This window comes from Lampris incognitus, chromosome 2 (genome assembly GCF_029633865.1).
Source record: "Lampris incognitus isolate fLamInc1 chromosome 2, fLamInc1.hap2, whole genome shotgun sequence".
NCBI classification, from domain to species: domain Eukaryota; kingdom Metazoa; phylum Chordata; class Actinopteri; order Lampriformes; family Lampridae; genus Lampris; species Lampris incognitus.
In genome coordinates this window covers 47691178-47708159 of record NC_079212.1, presented here as the reverse complement: position 1 = coordinate 47708159, position 16982 = coordinate 47691178, and the positions used below count along the sequence as shown (strand labels likewise).

General features: G+C 51.0%; 2 protein-coding genes across 2 annotated transcripts in view; both read left to right on the top strand.

Moving 5' to 3' along the window:
• Positions 1–3530: 3530 nt before the first annotated feature.
• zgc:103759 (U8 snoRNA-decapping enzyme) lies at positions 3531–10644 on the top strand. The gene is made up of 5 exons (XM_056274864.1): positions 3531–3759; positions 3911–4042; positions 4292–4332; positions 8845–9082; positions 10171–10644. The coding sequence occupies exons 2-5, from the start codon at positions 3911–3913 to the stop codon at positions 10444–10446; spliced, it is 687 nt and encodes a 228-aa protein (XP_056130839.1). The 5' UTR covers positions 3531–3759; the 3' UTR covers positions 10447–10644.
• A 1881-nt stretch (positions 10645–12525) lies between these two features.
• arhgap4b (Rho GTPase activating protein 4b) overlaps positions 12526–16982 on the top strand; it is an 88646-nt gene continuing 84189 nt past the window's right edge. The window contains exon 1 of the mRNA XM_056272951.1: positions 12526–12659. The gene's annotated coding sequence lies outside the window, so the exon portion shown is untranslated. The remainder of the gene's footprint in view (positions 12660–16982) is intronic.

The following is a 16982-nucleotide window of genomic DNA, read 5'->3' as shown; positions in this document are numbered from 1 at the left end:
GGTTCTTGTCTCACATCATTCTCGTTGTCTCTCTCCGTTGTTTTAGCAGCTTCAGCATACAACAACCCATTTTCTGCTCTCATCTTGTTCATTTTCTCTTCCTTAATTATTTCTGGACACTGTGCTGACCCCGTATCATGGGGTCATCACCCTTGCAGTGCAAGCACTTTGTTTGCACTTTCTCAACTTTAAAATCTTCCACATTGCAGGTGTCCTTCCCACATCTTCTGACTCCGTTACACACTGCTGCAACATGTTCTTGACGGCAAGAACATCTGAGAGGACCTCTCTCATATGGCCTCACCCTGTAACTCATGTAATCATCGTACACCCTTTCTGGCAACTCGGACTTCCTGTCCTCCTTCTCCGAATCTTGTCATTCTTCTTGCCTCACACACATACCTGCAACATCTCGAAATGGCTCAGTCTGTAGTGACAGGGGCACGCCACTTACCACTCTGTTTTTCTTTGCTTTTAGTCCAACTGGGACGCAAGTCACAGACCTTCTGAATACCTTGATGGCTCTATCCCTCTGATGCTTTGAAGACACTTTTTATTTGCAGGCAGCCACCATGCGGCACCCGGGGACCAACTCCAGTCCTTCTTTCCACTGCCTTGCTCAGGGGCACAGACAGGAGGATTAACCCTAACGTGCATGTCTTTTTGATGGTGGGAGGAAACCGGAGCACCCAGAGGGAACTCACACAGACATGGGGAGAACATGCAAACGCCACTCAGAGAGGACCTGGGACAGCCTGGGTTCGAACCCAGGACCTCCTTGCTGTGAGGCAACAGTGCTGACCACTAGGCCACCGTGCAGCCCATTTAATATACAATCAATTACAACCACCCCACTTCTAGTTATCCTGATCAATCGTATATCTCCAAGTGTTCTCCCTCCAAACTTTTTGACCTCATGTGGGTCCTTGAAAATCCTATTTTCTCTTGTCATGGCTTTCCCAACAAGATACGTCTCCTCTGTTCCCAATGACCGACTAGCATCTCTTGAGCAATTTTAAGTATTCCTCCTCCTTTTCTTATTTTCAAACCCTTTCTTGTGCTCATTTCTCATTTTGCTCTCTGACTCTGACGTCATTTCTCAAGCTCCCATCATGTCCTCCTCCCACAAGAACCCAAAGATTCTGTGTGACGAACAAAATTATAGAGGCTAATTTACATGGAACCCTGTAAATTCGACTGTTTCAGAATTTATAAATGTGGACAATATATGTGGGCCCTGTGATGGCTGGAGGCCTGTCCAGGGTGTCTCCCCGCCTACCGCCCAATGACTGCTGGGATAGGCTCCAGCACCCCCGCGACCCTGAGAGCAGGATAAGCGGTTTGGATAATGGATGGATGGATGGATGGATGGGTGGATGGATGGATAACAATATATGTTGTTTTTTTTGTAAACAACAAAACAAAACTGCTACTCATGATTTTTTTAATAATTTCTCTAAAGCATTATCCTTCTGGAAAGACAGCATCCCATTTATTTGGTTATGTGAATATGAACTACAACTTTTCTCTCAAATGTGTAATAATCTTTTAATGATTTTGCAATACTACTGAGGAAGTTTCATATGCATAAATAAATCTTCTAAGTCCATCCCAGATATTCACCTTTTCTTTATGAAATTGCCAATCTTTTGAATTCTATCAGTAATATGAAAAAAAATGTAAAATTATACTTGATCGCCTAAATGAACCTATGAACAGAAACCCCTGATTGTATTTTTTCCCTTTATTGAACTGTTATTTGTTTTAGTTTTTGTATTTCTTTTGTGTGTTTCTGTACTGAGCTGGATTTGTTGGACTGGACTGTGTGACCGTTGGGTCTGCTGAATGCAAATATTTCCCTTTATGTTGTATTTATTAATCAATATTGTTGTAATTTTCAATTTAAAATAAAATTAGCTAAAAAGTGTGTGCTAAAAAAAATCCCTCCGACAAGAACTGAATCTGCACCGAGTAGTGAACAGTGATCCTGCACCTTCACTAGCACTGTGTACTGATTATTGTAGATGTATTTTATCCATTATTTTATAGCACTTTGAGGTTTCTATGAAATGTAAAGTGCATTTAGAAATAAAATGTATTATTATTATTATTATTATTATTATTCTGCATCCAGCCTTACATGCAGCAAATACAAAGAAAAAACAAGACATGCTGCCCATGGCTATTCCGGTATAACAACATCATGTTTCCAAAAAAAAGAGAAAGAAAGAAACAATGAAATCCGTTGGAAAAGAAACGAGTTTAACAAATTGTTTAGTTCTGCCTAAACTTAACTCAATTAATGTAAAAATTGTTTATTTTATAAACATTACAATGTTGTGGAATATACATTACTGCCAATACGGCTACGTAACTTTGATTAAACGGATATGCATCCAGCCCTCTGCTGGATGCATGATATCACTGCATCAAAAAGGGGACTCTCGTACCGGATGTAAGGACGATCGAATCTACTGGTTCAACAAAGAGCCGCCCACTCCTACGCTATTCCGCGTGTACTGCCGGACACTCTGTAAGGACACGCGATAGGCCACTCGGATACACGTGACTACGTGAGCCAATCAGTATCGTTTGTAGTCCTGCGCGTTCAGATCTGTAGTCCAGTTCAAACCAGAGTGCGCGTGGGTCTGTAGGGATCGTCTTTCATATCCATACCGTTATCTACACCTAAATGAATAAGATTTACAGTGACAATAGAATGAAAACAAACAGAACATGTAAAGACAGCATGCTACAGAATAGAACAGAATAGAAACAATGTGAGATGACAAAACCAGGGGGAGGAGGTGGACTTAATAACTGTGAATTTATACACCATAACAGATTTGAATGGATCTTAGTGTTAAGTAGTTTAACGACAGCTGTTTCCAAACATCTCCCTCTAAAGAGCCACGTAGGGTTTTCAAAGAATAGAACAGACTAGAATAGAATTAGCTCCATTATTTTATTAATACAAAGCAGTGCTTGTTATTGATATTCAACAATCCTAATTTCCCCAGCAATGAACAATATGTCATTAACGTGCTCATTATTTTAGCCAAATTCTACATTAATAAAATGACACCTTATGACGTCAACCTGTTGTGTGGGTCCATACGTTGTTGTTTTTGTTTGTTAGTTTTGTTTGTCTGATTCTGTTTGTACATTTCTGGCGTGGAACTAATTACCCTGGCCTTTTCCTGTTCTATTTGTCCGGTTTTCGTCTTTGTTTTGTTTTTTGTTTTTGTCAAATTGAAACGTTAGTTAAGTATTTCTCAGTAAAAAAAACTTCTTCGTCTTTTTCTTCTACATATTCGTCTTCCTCCTCCTCTACTTCTTCTTCTTCGTTTTCTTCACCTTCTTCGTCTTCTTTTTTCGGTAGGAACCCTTTTTTTATTTCGCAATACAAGGAAATACACAAAACAAGATAGCGAATAAATGTACAAAAAAAAAGAAACAATACGTCGCTCCGAGCCAGCAGGTGGCGATCAAGAGCTTTGGACACATAAAGCTGACCGTCGTTACGGAGCTACACTTCCAACATCCTGCCGGCTTGGTGTGCGCCGCCTGCCTGCGGGGCTCGAGCGTTGTGGTTCCACTGATCAGCAGGCTGGTCAGTGCCCCTTCCCGAGGCTGGGCTCCTTCTGAGTTAATCACGTACTTATTACTAAACCAGGGCCGCGAGCGCGGCTGCTCCCGCACGTAAAGGCACGAGCCTAGGAGCGTTCAGCATAGATCTGGTGACTCAACAGACGACAGGTTCGGGAAGGACGAGAGGGGGTTAATTATTTATTATTTAGCGTCATTCTGCAGCGCGTGGAGGAGGGAGAGCTGCGCTCGGGCTTCGTGGTTTCAGTGATTTACCCCCGCGTGCGTGTCTCGCGGCGTGCTTCTGTGTGTGTCCTTGCAGATGACGAGCGGTGGCCTGTCCAAGGCGGAAGCACTGGCCTGCCCAGACTGCAGGCATGCGTGCCACGTGATGCTCTACTCAGACACCAAAGCCCGGCTGTTTGGGAGAATTCCCATCAGACACCTTGTGCTGGTGAGGGGGGGGGGGGTGGCTGTATTGCGTGTGGGACTGTGTACGCGTGGCGCATGGACACGGAGGTGAACACAGGGTCCTTTGCATGCACACTTGTGTTTTTGCACCTTTTTGTCTCTGTGTGAGAAAAAAACTTGACTTGTACTTTTGTGTGACCCAGCAGCTTTTTTTGCCACCTGCCGTGTGTGTGTGTTTGTGTTTGTGTATCGGCACGCCAGCGTATGAGTGTACCTTTGTTGCCCCTCACAGATGCAGATGCGCTTTGACGGCCTGTTGGGTTTTCCTGGCGGGTGAGTCGTGACCGTGATGACGTCATGGTCTATGTGTTGGTTTCATTGTATCTCATGCACACACACACACACACACACACACACACACACAAGGAATCTTTATCTGCGTGTCTGTTTTAGTAGGCACCAGTCAGGACATAAATGTTCAAAACATGTTAAAGGGGGGCATCCGGGTAGCGTGGCGGTCTATTCCGTTGTCCACCAACACGGGGATCGCAGGTTTGAATCCCCGTGTTACCTCTTTTTTTGGTCGGGCATCCCAACAGACACAATTGGCCGTGTCTGCGGGTGGGAAGCCGAATGTGGGTATGTGTCCTGGTCGCTGCACTAGCGCCTCCTCTGGTCGGTCGGTGCACCTGTTTGGTGGGGAGGGGGAACCGGGGGGAATAGCGTGATCCTCCCACGCGCTACGTCCCCCTGGTGAAACTCCTCACCGTCAGGTGAAAGGAAGCGGCCGGTGACTCCACATGTATGGGAGGAGGCATGTTGTAGTCTGCAGCCCTCCCCGGATCGGCGGAGGGGGTGGAGCAGCGACCGGGGCGGCATGGAGGAGTGGGGTAATTGGATGGGTACAATTGGGGAGAAAAAGGGGGAAGAAGAAGAAATAAAGCATGTTAAAGTGCAGACACGTCACACATGGACCGGTCGTATCACAACAACAGTTGGTGTCAGATGGTGCAGCTCGGCCTTCTCCACCTGACCGCCATTATGGACGTTGTAACACTTCCCATTGCTCTGTTGCATGTGCACTGCAGGAAGTTCCACCCGCTGCCTCTTAATACCGATCTCCTCGTTAACGTGGGTGATCATATCACAACTCCAGAGGCCGAGCCGCGGGAGGTGTGCAACTGGAGGGCGACACAGTACACCGGTCAACACAATTTTTCTTGCATGGGGTTTTTCAACGGATCCTAGTTAACTTTTGGGTGCTTAATCCAAATCTGGCATTAGTTTTTGCCTATCACATCAGGTTTTTGAACTACGAAAAATCATTATTTTTGAGAAAACAGCAATTTTACACTCGGAAGTTAAAAAAACACTGCTGCATTAGAAGATCGATAGATGCAAAAATGATTACAATGAATAAATAAACACTCAGCCTGGCACGAAATTACTTAAGAAATGAATAGGGGTCATTTTTATCCCCACCAAGATTGCCAGACTAGATGGTCAACTTTTGTAAAATCCTGAACAAGGAGCATACAGATAGCACAAAAACTTGATGGGATAGAGCAAATCTGAGCTCAGATTTGGATTCAGCAGCCCAAAATGAGCCAAAAACAGTTTCCAAAGTCCACGCAAGAAAAAAACACTATATTTTTGTAGACCAGTGTAATGAACCCTGGTGCAGAGACCAAGTCCCAAGTCTTGCAGGATGGGCAGAGCTCTGTGACAGCCTCCTGGGTTGGGCCTCAGAGCTGCGATCTGACGGCTCACTTTTGTGGACGGGCCCACGTTTTCAGCTCACAGGCTGGGCTAAAGGGAGGCCGAGCTGAGACACAGAAAAGTGGTCTGGTTTGGGAGGTGGAGGCCCAGCAGGACCCTTCCGAGCACCAGCGTAGCACGATGCATGCAGCTTCAAACACTGAACAGGGAATATTAAATCATGCATTTAGAACGATAATAAGTTATGAAATTATAATTGTTATTGGATAATACTTTATTTATGTGCTGCTATTGAAGTGTGTGTGAGACTGGGGGAGGGGTATCCGGGTGGCGGGGTAGCGGGGAAGCACACTGGGGGAACACAATTTGGATTTGGGCGTCATAGTTTTAATAAAATGAGACCGGACTGACGCATGGAAAAATGATTTTGAAAATTTATACGGAAAGAGTTATGGTCTTCCACATTATTGCTGTGTGTGTGTGTGTGTGTGTGTGTGTGTGTGTGTGTGTGTGTGTGTGTGTGTGTGTGTGTGTGTGTGTGTAACGCTGTCAGAAGTGTGTAGGAAAGGTGTCTGCCGGTGACTGATGGACAAAGAATGTGTTGGGTTTGCCCACGTGCCGTTTCTATTTGCATTAGATGATGCGATGCGGCCTGTTGGCGAAGTAAAGAAACTTTCTTCTTCTTCTCCCCCCCCTTCTTCTTCTCCCTAATTGTACTTTGCCATTTACCCCACTCTTCCGAGCCGTCCCGGACGCTGCTCCACCCCCTCCGCCGATCCGGGGACAGTTGCACACTACCACGTGCCTAATTTACCAGGATCTGTGTGTGAAAGTTCCTTTGGTTTGGGCGTCCGAGTGGCGTGGCGGTCTATTCTGTTGCCTACCAATGCAGGGATCGCCGGTTCGAATCCTCGTGTTGCCTTCAGCTTTGTCGGGCGTCCCTTCACACACAATTGGCCGTGTCTGCAGGTGGGAAGCCAGATGTGGGTATGTGTCCTGGTCGCTGCACTAGCGCCTCCTCTGGTCGATCGGGAGCCTTTTCGGGGGGGAATAGCGTGATCCTCCCACACGCTATGTCCCCCTGGTGAAACTCCTCACTGTCAGGTGAAGAGAAGCGGCTGGTGACTCCACATGTATGGGAGGAGGCATGTAGTGGTCTGCAGCCCTCCCCGGATCGGCGGAGGGGGTGGAGCAGCGACCGGGACGGCTCGGAAGAGTTGGGTAACTGGCCAAGTACAATTGGGGAGAAAAATGGGGGGGAAATCCCCCCAAAAATGTTACATGGTCTTGGTCTTGGGCGGCACGGTGGCGCAGTGGTAAGCGCAGTCGCCTCACAGCAAGAAGGTCCTGGGTTCTGAGCCCCGGGGTAGTCCGGCCTTGGGGGTCGTCCCGGGTCGTCCTCTGTGTGGAGTTTGCATGTTCTCCCGTGTCTGCATGGGTTTCCTCCCACAGTCCAAAGACATGTAGGTCAGGTGACTCGGCCGTACTGAATTGTCCCTAGGTATGAATGGGGGTGTGTGTGTGTGTGTGTGTGTGATGGCTCGGCGGCCTGTCCAGGGTGTCTCCCTGCCTACCGCCCAATAACTGCTGGGATAGGCTCCAGCATCCCCACGACCCCGAGAGCAGGATAAGCGGTTCAGATAATGGATGGATGGATGTATGGGTGGGTGGATGGGTGGGTGGATGGATGGATGGATGGTATGGAGGTGGGACATTGGCGTTACAGATTTCACTGATTATCGATCCCTGCTGCCTTTCACACATGACCCCCATGCAGGAAGCGTCCCTGAACATTGCAGGGACAGACCGCATGTGTGTCTGTAGGTTTTCACATCCACGGCCGGTGGCGCCGTAAGTGGGTATAATGTTATGAAGAGTCTGAGGGCGCCAGACTAGAGGGGGCGCCGCGACGGTGCTCAAAAAATATTGAAAAGAGAAATAATTCTCCCACCCGGTTACCCAGGGGCATATGGCCAGATCTTGTCGAAGACCTCTCTGATTCGCGGTCCACAGGGAGGAGGGATCCACGGGGTACAGCCCGCAGGTTCAGTCTGGGCTGCGGTGGGATCACATTCCTTTTTGTTAGGAGCACTTTATATCTACATTTGTCAAACTAAGGAGAGGGCCCCCTGCTGGAGAAGCTGTTGATGGGGGGGGGGGGTTGTAGGGCAAGCTGGTAGCATGGGATGAAGGTAGAGGGAGGGGTTTAATGTTTAGAGAAGCCAGGAAAAGAATAGAATAATTATTTGATTAATTAGATAAATAAAGGGCGCTCAGCCATATTCTTCATAGGGGCGCAAATCCCTGCGGTGCCCGGCGCCCACACAGGGCCCACCGGCAGCACCCCCGCCCATGCAGGGCCCAACGGCGGCATTTCCGGCTGACACAAGTTCGGCGGTGTTTTCAGAGAAACACCGCCGACAGCTCAGTTTCATGGCTGCTGATGGAGCGTCTTCCCTGCATCATACGTGCTGGGATAACGTTCGAAACCCTAAATGTCTCCCTTCAACTCCTGGCGGTCTGGATGCAGGTACTGCCAGAGCCGTGTGAGAGACTCTTTGCTGGAACAGGATCCCGTTTAAATTCTGACCAGCAAGGGGATTTCATCCTCACTGTGCTCCTGCATCGTCTCTGGTGGATTAGTGTACGGAGCGATGGCCTCGACTTAACCTTCCCTGATCCGGTTCTGTAATATGTCTTAACCTTCCCTGATCCGGTTCTGTTATATATCTTAACCTTCCTTATCCGGTTCTGTAATATGTCTTAACCTTCCCTGATCCGGTTCTGTTATATATCTTAACCTTCCCTGATCCGGTTCTGTAATATGTCTTAACCTTCCCTGATCCGGTTCTGTAATATGTCTTAACCTTCCCTGATCCGGTTCTGTAATATGTCTTAACCTTCCCTGATCCGGTTCTGTAATATATCTGGCCCGGTTCTTTATCCGATCCGAGATAAAACCTCATGAATGCAGCTCTGTGCGTTGAAAGTAAATGAGCAACCAACCCGTTGATTTGATTTAATTACCCCCCCCACCCCCTTGGTGCTCCCAAGAGAGCCGTACAGCTGACATTGCTATTTATCTGGGTTTGTATCTGACTGCTGACCTTTGACCTCCAACCTCAGGCTGGTTGACCCCTCGAAGGAGACCCTGGAAGAGGGGTTAAGCAGGGAATTGTTGGAAGAGCTGGGGATGGAAATTCCCGTGCTGGCAGAAGACTATTTGACCTCGTGCCGTGTTCCCTCCTCCTCCTCGCTGTCCTCACGTCTTATCACTCACTTCTACGTGAAGAAGATGGAGGAGAGGCAGATTGAGGAGGTGGAGAAAGCGGCGGTCTCTGCGGCGACAGATCACGGACAGGAGGTAGCGTGTCTGTGTGTTGTGTGTCAGATGTGTTGTGTGTCTGTGTGTTGTGTGTCAGATGTGTTGTGTGTCAGATGTGTTGTGTGTTTGTGTGTCTGTGTGTTGTGTGTCAGATGTGTTTGTGTGTCTGTGTGTTGTGTGTCAGATGTGTTTGTGTGTCAGATGTGTTTGTGTGTCAGATGTGTGTCCTCTTCCTCGCAGAGGGCTGGATATAGTCATTCTTCACATCTCATGCTCTGCTCCCCACCTCTTCCTGCTTTTCTCTCTGTCTCTTCCCTCCTTGCTTTTCCTTTTCCTTCTCTCTAGCTCACTCTGTCTATCTACCCCCCCCTTTTTCTCCCCCATTGTACCCGGCCAATTACCCCACTCTTCCGAGCCATCCCGGTCGCTGCTCCACCCCCTCTGCTGATCCGGGGAGGGCTGCAGACTACCACATGCCTCCTCCCATACATGTGGAGTCGCCAGCCGCTTCTTTTCACCTGACAGTGAGGAGTTTCACCAGGGGGACGTAGCACGTGGGAGGATCACGCTATCCCCCCCCCCCAACAGGCTTCCTGACCGACCAGAGGAGGCGCTAGAGCAGCGACCAGGGCTAATACCCTCATCCGGCTTCCCACCCGCAGTCACGGCCAATTCTGTCTGTAGGGACGCCCGGTCAAGCCGGAGGTAACACGAGGATTCGAACCGGCGATCCCCGTATTGGTGGCCAACAGAATAGACCGCTGTGCTACCCAGATGCCCCTATCTACCTATCTATTTACCTATCTATCTATCTATCTATCTATCTATCTATCTATCTATCTATCTATCTATCTATCTCTGTGGCTCTCTTGCTCTCTATCCATCTCCCTCTCTCTCTCTCTCTCTCTCTCTCTCTCTCTCTCTCTCTCTCTCTCTCTCTCTCTTATCTCTGTCTTCGCGTCTCTATTGCTCTCCCTCTCTCTCTACCCATCTATCAATCTCTTGTCTCTCTGGTTTGGCGTCTTCCTCTCTTCTCACTCTCTCGGTGTCTCATTCTTGATCGATCTCTCTCTCTCTCGTTTTCTCTCGCTCTGTGTGTGCGTGCGTGCGCGCGCGTGTGTGTCAAGGTTCTGGGGATGGTCAGGGTACCCCTTTACACCATGAGAGGGGGAGGAGGAGGGGGAGGTCTTCCGTCCTTCCTCTCGCACTCTTTCATCGGGACCGCTCGCTCTCAGCTGCTGGACGCCTTGCTGCGCCTCCGCCTGGTCACCCCGCAGGAGCTGCACAGAGCGCTCGCGCGCGCCTTGGAAATACACGCTCACACCTCGGAGTCTCTGCAGGCGGCCCTCGCACCCGCAGAGGAGCAGGGGAAGCGGTCCTGTGACGCGCCGGTGCATGTATAAAGGCATGCTCTTGTGCACATATATGTACATATATATATATATATATATATATATATATATGTATACACACACACACACACAACTGTTTTCTGCCTGTAAGCAACCGTAGAACCGATGCCGAGGCTCGCAGCTGCTCCTTCTGGAAGGAGGAGCGTCACGTGTCTTTGAGTGTTTGCAGGAATAAAAGCATTCATTATCATATCATACCTGGCGGGTCTGTCGTTTATTTTATTTGAAGCCTCAGTGTGTGTGCGTGCGTGTGCGTGCGTGCGTGTGTGTGCGTGGTGCAGAGTTGCAGGAGGGACAGGAGTAATGCAGAATTCAGATGGCAGGGGGCTCGACACATGATGTGACAGCTCTGCTGCCTTATTTGGTAACGCATCGCGCCCCCTGGCATCTGCTAGCAGGGAGGTTCAAAGGGGCATTACCCTGTTACCGGGACCGAGGGGGGAGAGCGGGGGAGGGGGCGGGCAGCGTCGGTAAAACCAGGAGGGATTCTGCGTCTGTCGCTAATCGCTTGTTCTGCGTGAACGTGTCGTTTCCGGAGAGCGAGCCCCGGTCTGCGTGGTGCAGTCCGAGGACCCGCTTTCTCCGCGGCGTGACGTAAGAGCCTGCAGCTCCGGGTCTGCCGCCGTCCAGCGGTACCCTCGGCACATATATAGAACCGGGCTGCACCATATGGTGGCAACCTCGTTCCCGCGGCAGTAACTGTTTGGCAGTGCGCGAGAACAGAGACGAGAGACGCCCCCCCCCCACCCACCCCCCTGTGTGATCGATGCCTACTGAGCATCACCAAAAAAACAAAAAAATCTAAAATGGTGAAAGCATACGAAGTGATTTTAGATGGCTGATAAACGGCATGTAAAGATGAGGCAAAGAGAGAGAGAGGGAGAGAGAGAGAGAGAGAAGGAGAGAGAGAGAGACAGGGAGAGACCGGGAGAGAGAGAGAGAGGGAGAGAGAGGGGGAGAGAGAAAGAGAGAGAGAGAGAGAGAGAGAGAGAGAGAGGGAGAGAGAGAGACAGGGAGAGAGAAAGAGGGAGGGAGAGAGAGAGAGGGAGAGAGAGGGAGAGAGAGAGAGGCAAACCAGACGGTTCTCGTATCAACGTGTCTGTTGCACTGCATGGAAATAACAGGTGAACGAGCCTGCGAGAGTTCACTCCTGCATCTGAAACTGCAGCTGAATATATATGTGTGTGTGTGTGTGTGGCACGGTGTCCTGATAAAAAGCAGATCTGGTCTGATCAGTCGCTGGGTTTCCGTGTCGACCTTTCTGATGGGTGAATGAATGTTTTTTTCTCGCTGCCGTTGAAAGATGTTCACCACATCCGTCAAAACCGTCAGGAAACGCAGGAGACGAGCAGCAAAACGCTGCCTGGCTGCCAACAACTTTGTGTGTGTAGGTGTGCGTCAACACATGTCTGTCGTGTGTGTGTGTGTGTGTGTGTGTGTGTGTGTGTGTGTGTGTCTGTGTGTCTGTGTGTGCGCGTGCAACATGGAAATGGTTGCACCTTCCGTGTCTGCGTGTGCAACAGTGCGTAGACAGAGGAGGCTGTCAAATGATGGCGTTGTTAGGACAAATAATACAAGGTCATCAGCAAAGCATTTCATGGCGTGAGAGAGAAAGGAAGGAGGCAGTGCAGGCGAGAGTCGAGGAAGGGAGGGAGGGAGGGGGGGGTTCATGGATGAAATGGAGAGAGATAGGGAACGAGGGATGCTGGAGAGAAAAAGACGGTATATTCATAGCAGCAGCGGTATTTATAGCCGCCTGAGAGGATGGGAGCGAGGGTGGGCGGGGCTTGGGCAGCGGCACCCTCGCGCCTCGCTAGAGAGAGAGAGACGGAGAGAGAGAGAGGGAGAGGTGGCTCTCTGTGAGAGAGAGAAAGAGAGGGGAGGCTATTTAAACGGCCAGGAGAGGGAAGAAAGAAGGGGAGGGAGGGCTGTTTTTGAGTGCGTGCGTGTGCGTGCGTGTGTGCGTGTGTGTGTGTGTGTGCCGGAGAAAAGGGAGAGGGAGGAGGAGGAGGAGAGTACTGAACTGAGAAAAAAAATCTGTCAGATTCAAACACTGCTCGCTCTGTGTGATAGATAGAGAGGGGGGAGAGCGAGAGAGCGAGAGCGAGAGAGCGAGAGCGAGAGGGCGAGAGGGAGAAGAGGGAGAAGAGGGGAGCCGCGCCGGAGAGCAGATAGAGAGGGGCAGCGCCGGACTACGGAGTGAGGTATGTGCAACTGTCATCCCGCTGTTCTTCGCACATCTTAAGAGCGACCTGCGCGTTGCGCGCTCGCGCGCGCGGGGGGGCGGTTGCAAGTGGACAAATGCATGATGGGTACACGCGACAGACTATTAGGAGTCTCAATTATGTAATATGGATGCACCATTTTCAGTGTTGTTGCTGTGTGTGTGTGTGTGTTTGTGTGTGTGTCTGTGTGTGTAGTGTGTGTCTTTAGTTTGTGTCTGTGTGTGTCTGTAGTGTGTGTAGTGTGTGTGTAGTGTGTGTCTAGTGTGTGTGTAGTGTGTGTGTGTAGTGTGTGTGTAGTGTGTGTCTGTAGTGTGTGTGTCTAGTGTGTGTGTAGTGTGTGTGTGTAGTGTGTGTCTGTAGTGTGTGTGTGAGTGTGAGTGTGTGAGTGTGTGAGTGTGTGTGTGTGTGTGTGTGAGAGAGAGTGTGTGTGTGTAGTGTGTGTCTGTGTGTGTGTGTGTAGTGTGGGGCACTGTGCCTCTCCTCATATGGGGTGATTTATGGCCATTGTAAACATATTTCCTATTCCTGCACCGCTGTCAGTCAGGTCAGTGCAGCAGGACCCTGATTATTTACCCCCCCGACCCTGATTATTTACCCCCCCCCCGACCCTGGTTATTTACCCCCCCCCCAGTACTGACATCCTCTGATGGTCAGACGCAGATGAGAGGATGTTCTTTTCACGAGCTTCTCGGCTGCATCCTAACGCTAACGCTCCCGCGGTGCCGCGCTTGGTGGTGCAGCGGGGGCAGTCTGGATGTGGATGTTGGCACCTGACACCCGGCAGCCGGACCCGAGCGTGTCTTCGCTTGACTGTCGTGAGTCCGGTTTTGGACGCGAGGCGTATAGGTCAAAGTTCAAATTCAGGTGTAACCTGTTCCCCCAAAGCGGCGTTGCACGAACATCGTCCGTTGAGTCGTTTGAGCGCGTGAAGTCCAGCGCCTCCGTGACTTCATTACTTTTATTAATTGCAAATTGATTTATCTGCTGCTGGGTAATCCCGGTCCCGGTCCTCATCCTGACCCCTCTGTGCCGGTCTTGCAGTCAGCTGCGGGGATCACTGTGGCAAACGTACGTGACATTAAACAAAAAAAAAAACGTTTTAAAAAAAATAAAATTGATGTTACCAGAATCCCAAGCCATCAGTGGAGCAGAGCCCCCCCTCCTCCTCCTCCTTCTCCTCCTCTTTTGTTGTTGTTGTGTTTGTAATAAAAACACCTTGGTTTTTATGTTATTTTGAGCTGCAGCCTGCAGTGAGACGGAAACTGCAAAGTAAAGCCAGAAGCGGAACAGGAAGCTTTTCCAGCGTGTCACTTTCTGCTGCTGCCGCCGCCGCCGCTGCTGCTGCAGGAGGAGGAGGAGGAGAGGGAGCTCTGCGGAGGCAGCTGCGAGGCCTGTTTCCATTCCACCCGCCAATTCCCTTTTTCTATTATTATTCTATTTTCGCTTTCTACCCGGCCCCGCCAGCCGCTCACGCCACACATAAATGAAAGTAGCCAGGAGTGGAGACACTTCTACTGCATGTGTACTTCTACTGTATGCGTGTATGTGGCTTACATTTTGCAGCCATGGCAAGCGCAACTCCTGCCATGCCTAAAAAAGGCAGCTATGGCAATAATGGTTATAAGGGGCATCCGGGTAGCATAACGCTCTATTCCGTTGCCTACCAACGCAGGGATCGGTGGTTCGAATCCCCGCGTTACCTCCGGCTTGGTCGGGCGTCCCTACAGACACAATTGGCCGTGTCTGCGGGTGGGAAGCCGGATGTGGGTATGTGTCTTGGTCGCTGCGCTAGCGCCTCCTCTGGTCGGTCGCGGAGCGCCTGTTCGGGGGAGAGGGGAAACGGGGGGGGGGGGGTAATAGCGTGATCCTCCCGCGCGCTACGTCCCCCTGGCGAAACCCCTCACTGTCAGGTGAAAGGAAGCGGCTGGTGACTCCACATGTATGGGAGGAGGCATGCGGTAGTCTGCAGGCCTCCCCGGATCAGCAGAGGGTGTGGAGCAGCGACAGGGACGGCTCGGAAGAGTGGGGTAATTGGCCAAGTGCAACTGGGGAGAAAAGGGGGGGAACCTAGGTTTGCACTAGTTATGCCCCGGTTGGAGGTTGCAGAATTTGTCTGTGTGGGGTCCCCTGTGCTGCACGTGTTAGGGCGCGGGTCTCCGAGATCCGCCGACACACTTCGGTTAGAACAGGTGGGTCGTTTTGCGAGTCGGTCGAAACGCGGGCGGGGTTAACCATGTGAGGGCCCTGCCGGGGCCGACGGGTACGGCGTTCTCACGGTGGTGTAGCTCGAGGCTGAGGCAGGGCACCGCGCTGTGGCTTCCTGTTTGCTGTGGCAGGTGCTCAAAGAGCGCTCGCGCTACGGCGGCAGCGCCTTCCGATGAAGCTGGATTTTCCCCTCTCCGCGTGGCTATAACGTCACTTCCTGCGACCTCGCGAGGCGTTCTAGCGGAAGCCGGTCTGGTCTGTTGTGCTGCATTAGCGTTGAGTCCTGTCAGTTACAAGATGTCCGGCCGATAGCCGCCCAGGCCGGTAAACCCCCAGCAGATCAGACGGGGTCGCCCTCCGCCACCTCGGTAATGAGGTGGCGGTAATGAGTCTGAACGTGCTGGCTCAGCATCCTGTTCATCGTGTCTGTATCTTGTTTTCCATCAGAGGGATGCAACTTAAAAACCCAAAACATCCAAAACCGCATGTTGCTTGGGCACCGTGAGGGTTACCCGGCATACCTGTCTGTTACCCATGTTTCTCAGCAGGTCTGTCATTGCATGGACCCGCAGCGTCACATGTCCAGATAGATCAGGGGTGGGCAACATGATCCAGGAAGGGCCGGTGTGGGTGCAGGTCTTTGTTCCAACCATGCAGTTACACACCTGAGTCTACAAATCAAGGTCCTCAGCAAAGACTATCTGTTGGGGCGTCCGGGTAGCGTGGCGGTCTGTTCCGTTGCCTACCAACACGGGGATCGCCGGTTCGATTCCCCGTGTCGGTCGAGCCTCCCTGCAGACACAATTGGCCATATTTACGGGTGGGAAGCCGGATGTGGGTATGTGTTCTGGTCGCTGCACTAGCGCCTCCTCTGGTCGGTCGGGGTGCCTGTTCAGGGGGGTGGGGGGGAACAGCGTGATCCTCCCACGCGCTACGCCCCCCCTGGTGAAACTCCTCACCCTCAGGTGAAAAGAAGCGGCTGCCGACTCCACATGTATCAGAGGAGGCATGTGGTAGTCTGCAGCCCTCCCCGGATCGGCAGAGGGGGCGGAGCAGAGACCGGGACGGCTCAGAGAGCGGGGTGATTTGGCTGGGGCCAATTGGGGACAAAAGGGGGAGGGGTCTATTGGTTGACTAATAGAATCAGGTGTGTAACTGCTTGGTTGGAACAAAGACCTGCACCCACACCTGCCCATTCTGGATCATGTTGCGTAAAGCAATGAGCTGTTCCCGATGAGTAACTTGGAGATGCAGTTACATCTCCTGCTGACTGGACAGTGGTCCAGAACAAGGTCTTGTAAAAGTCATTGTGAGCTGAATCAGGGGTATGGCTGACTACATGGGTTGGCACCATCCATCCATCCATTATCCAAACCACTTATCCTGCTCTCATGTTCGCGGGGATGCTGGAGCCTATCCCAGCAGTCATTGGGCGGCAGGTGGGGAGACACCCTGGACAGGCTGCCAGGCCATCACACAGGGCCGACACACACACACACACACACACACACACACACACACACACACACACACACACACACACACACACACACACACACACACACACACACACATGAGCACCCGGAGGAAACCCACGCCGACACGGGGAGAACATGCAAACTCCACACAGAGGACGACCCGGAGCGACTCCCAAGTTGGACTACCCTGGGGCTCGAACCCAGAACCTTCTTGCTGTGAGGCGACCGCGCTCACAGCAAGTAGGTTCTGGGTTCTTGGTTCTGAGTTGGTACCAATACATTTAATTAAAGATGTTACATTGTGCCACACTTGTGCTCAAGTAATATCATAACCCCCCCCTTTTTCTCCCCTATTGTATTCGCCCAATCACCCCACTCTTCCGAGCCGTCCCGGTCGCTGTTCCTTCCCTCTGCTGATCTCCGGGGAGGGCTGCAGACTACCACATGCCTCCTCCGATACACGTGGAGTCGCCAGCCGCTTCTTTTCAACTGACAGTGAGGAGTTTCACCAGGGGGACGTAGCGCGGGGGAGGACCATATTACTTCCCCCTCCCTTCCCCCAAATAGTGCCCCGACCGACAAGAGGGGACGCTAGTGCAGCGACCAGGACACATACCCA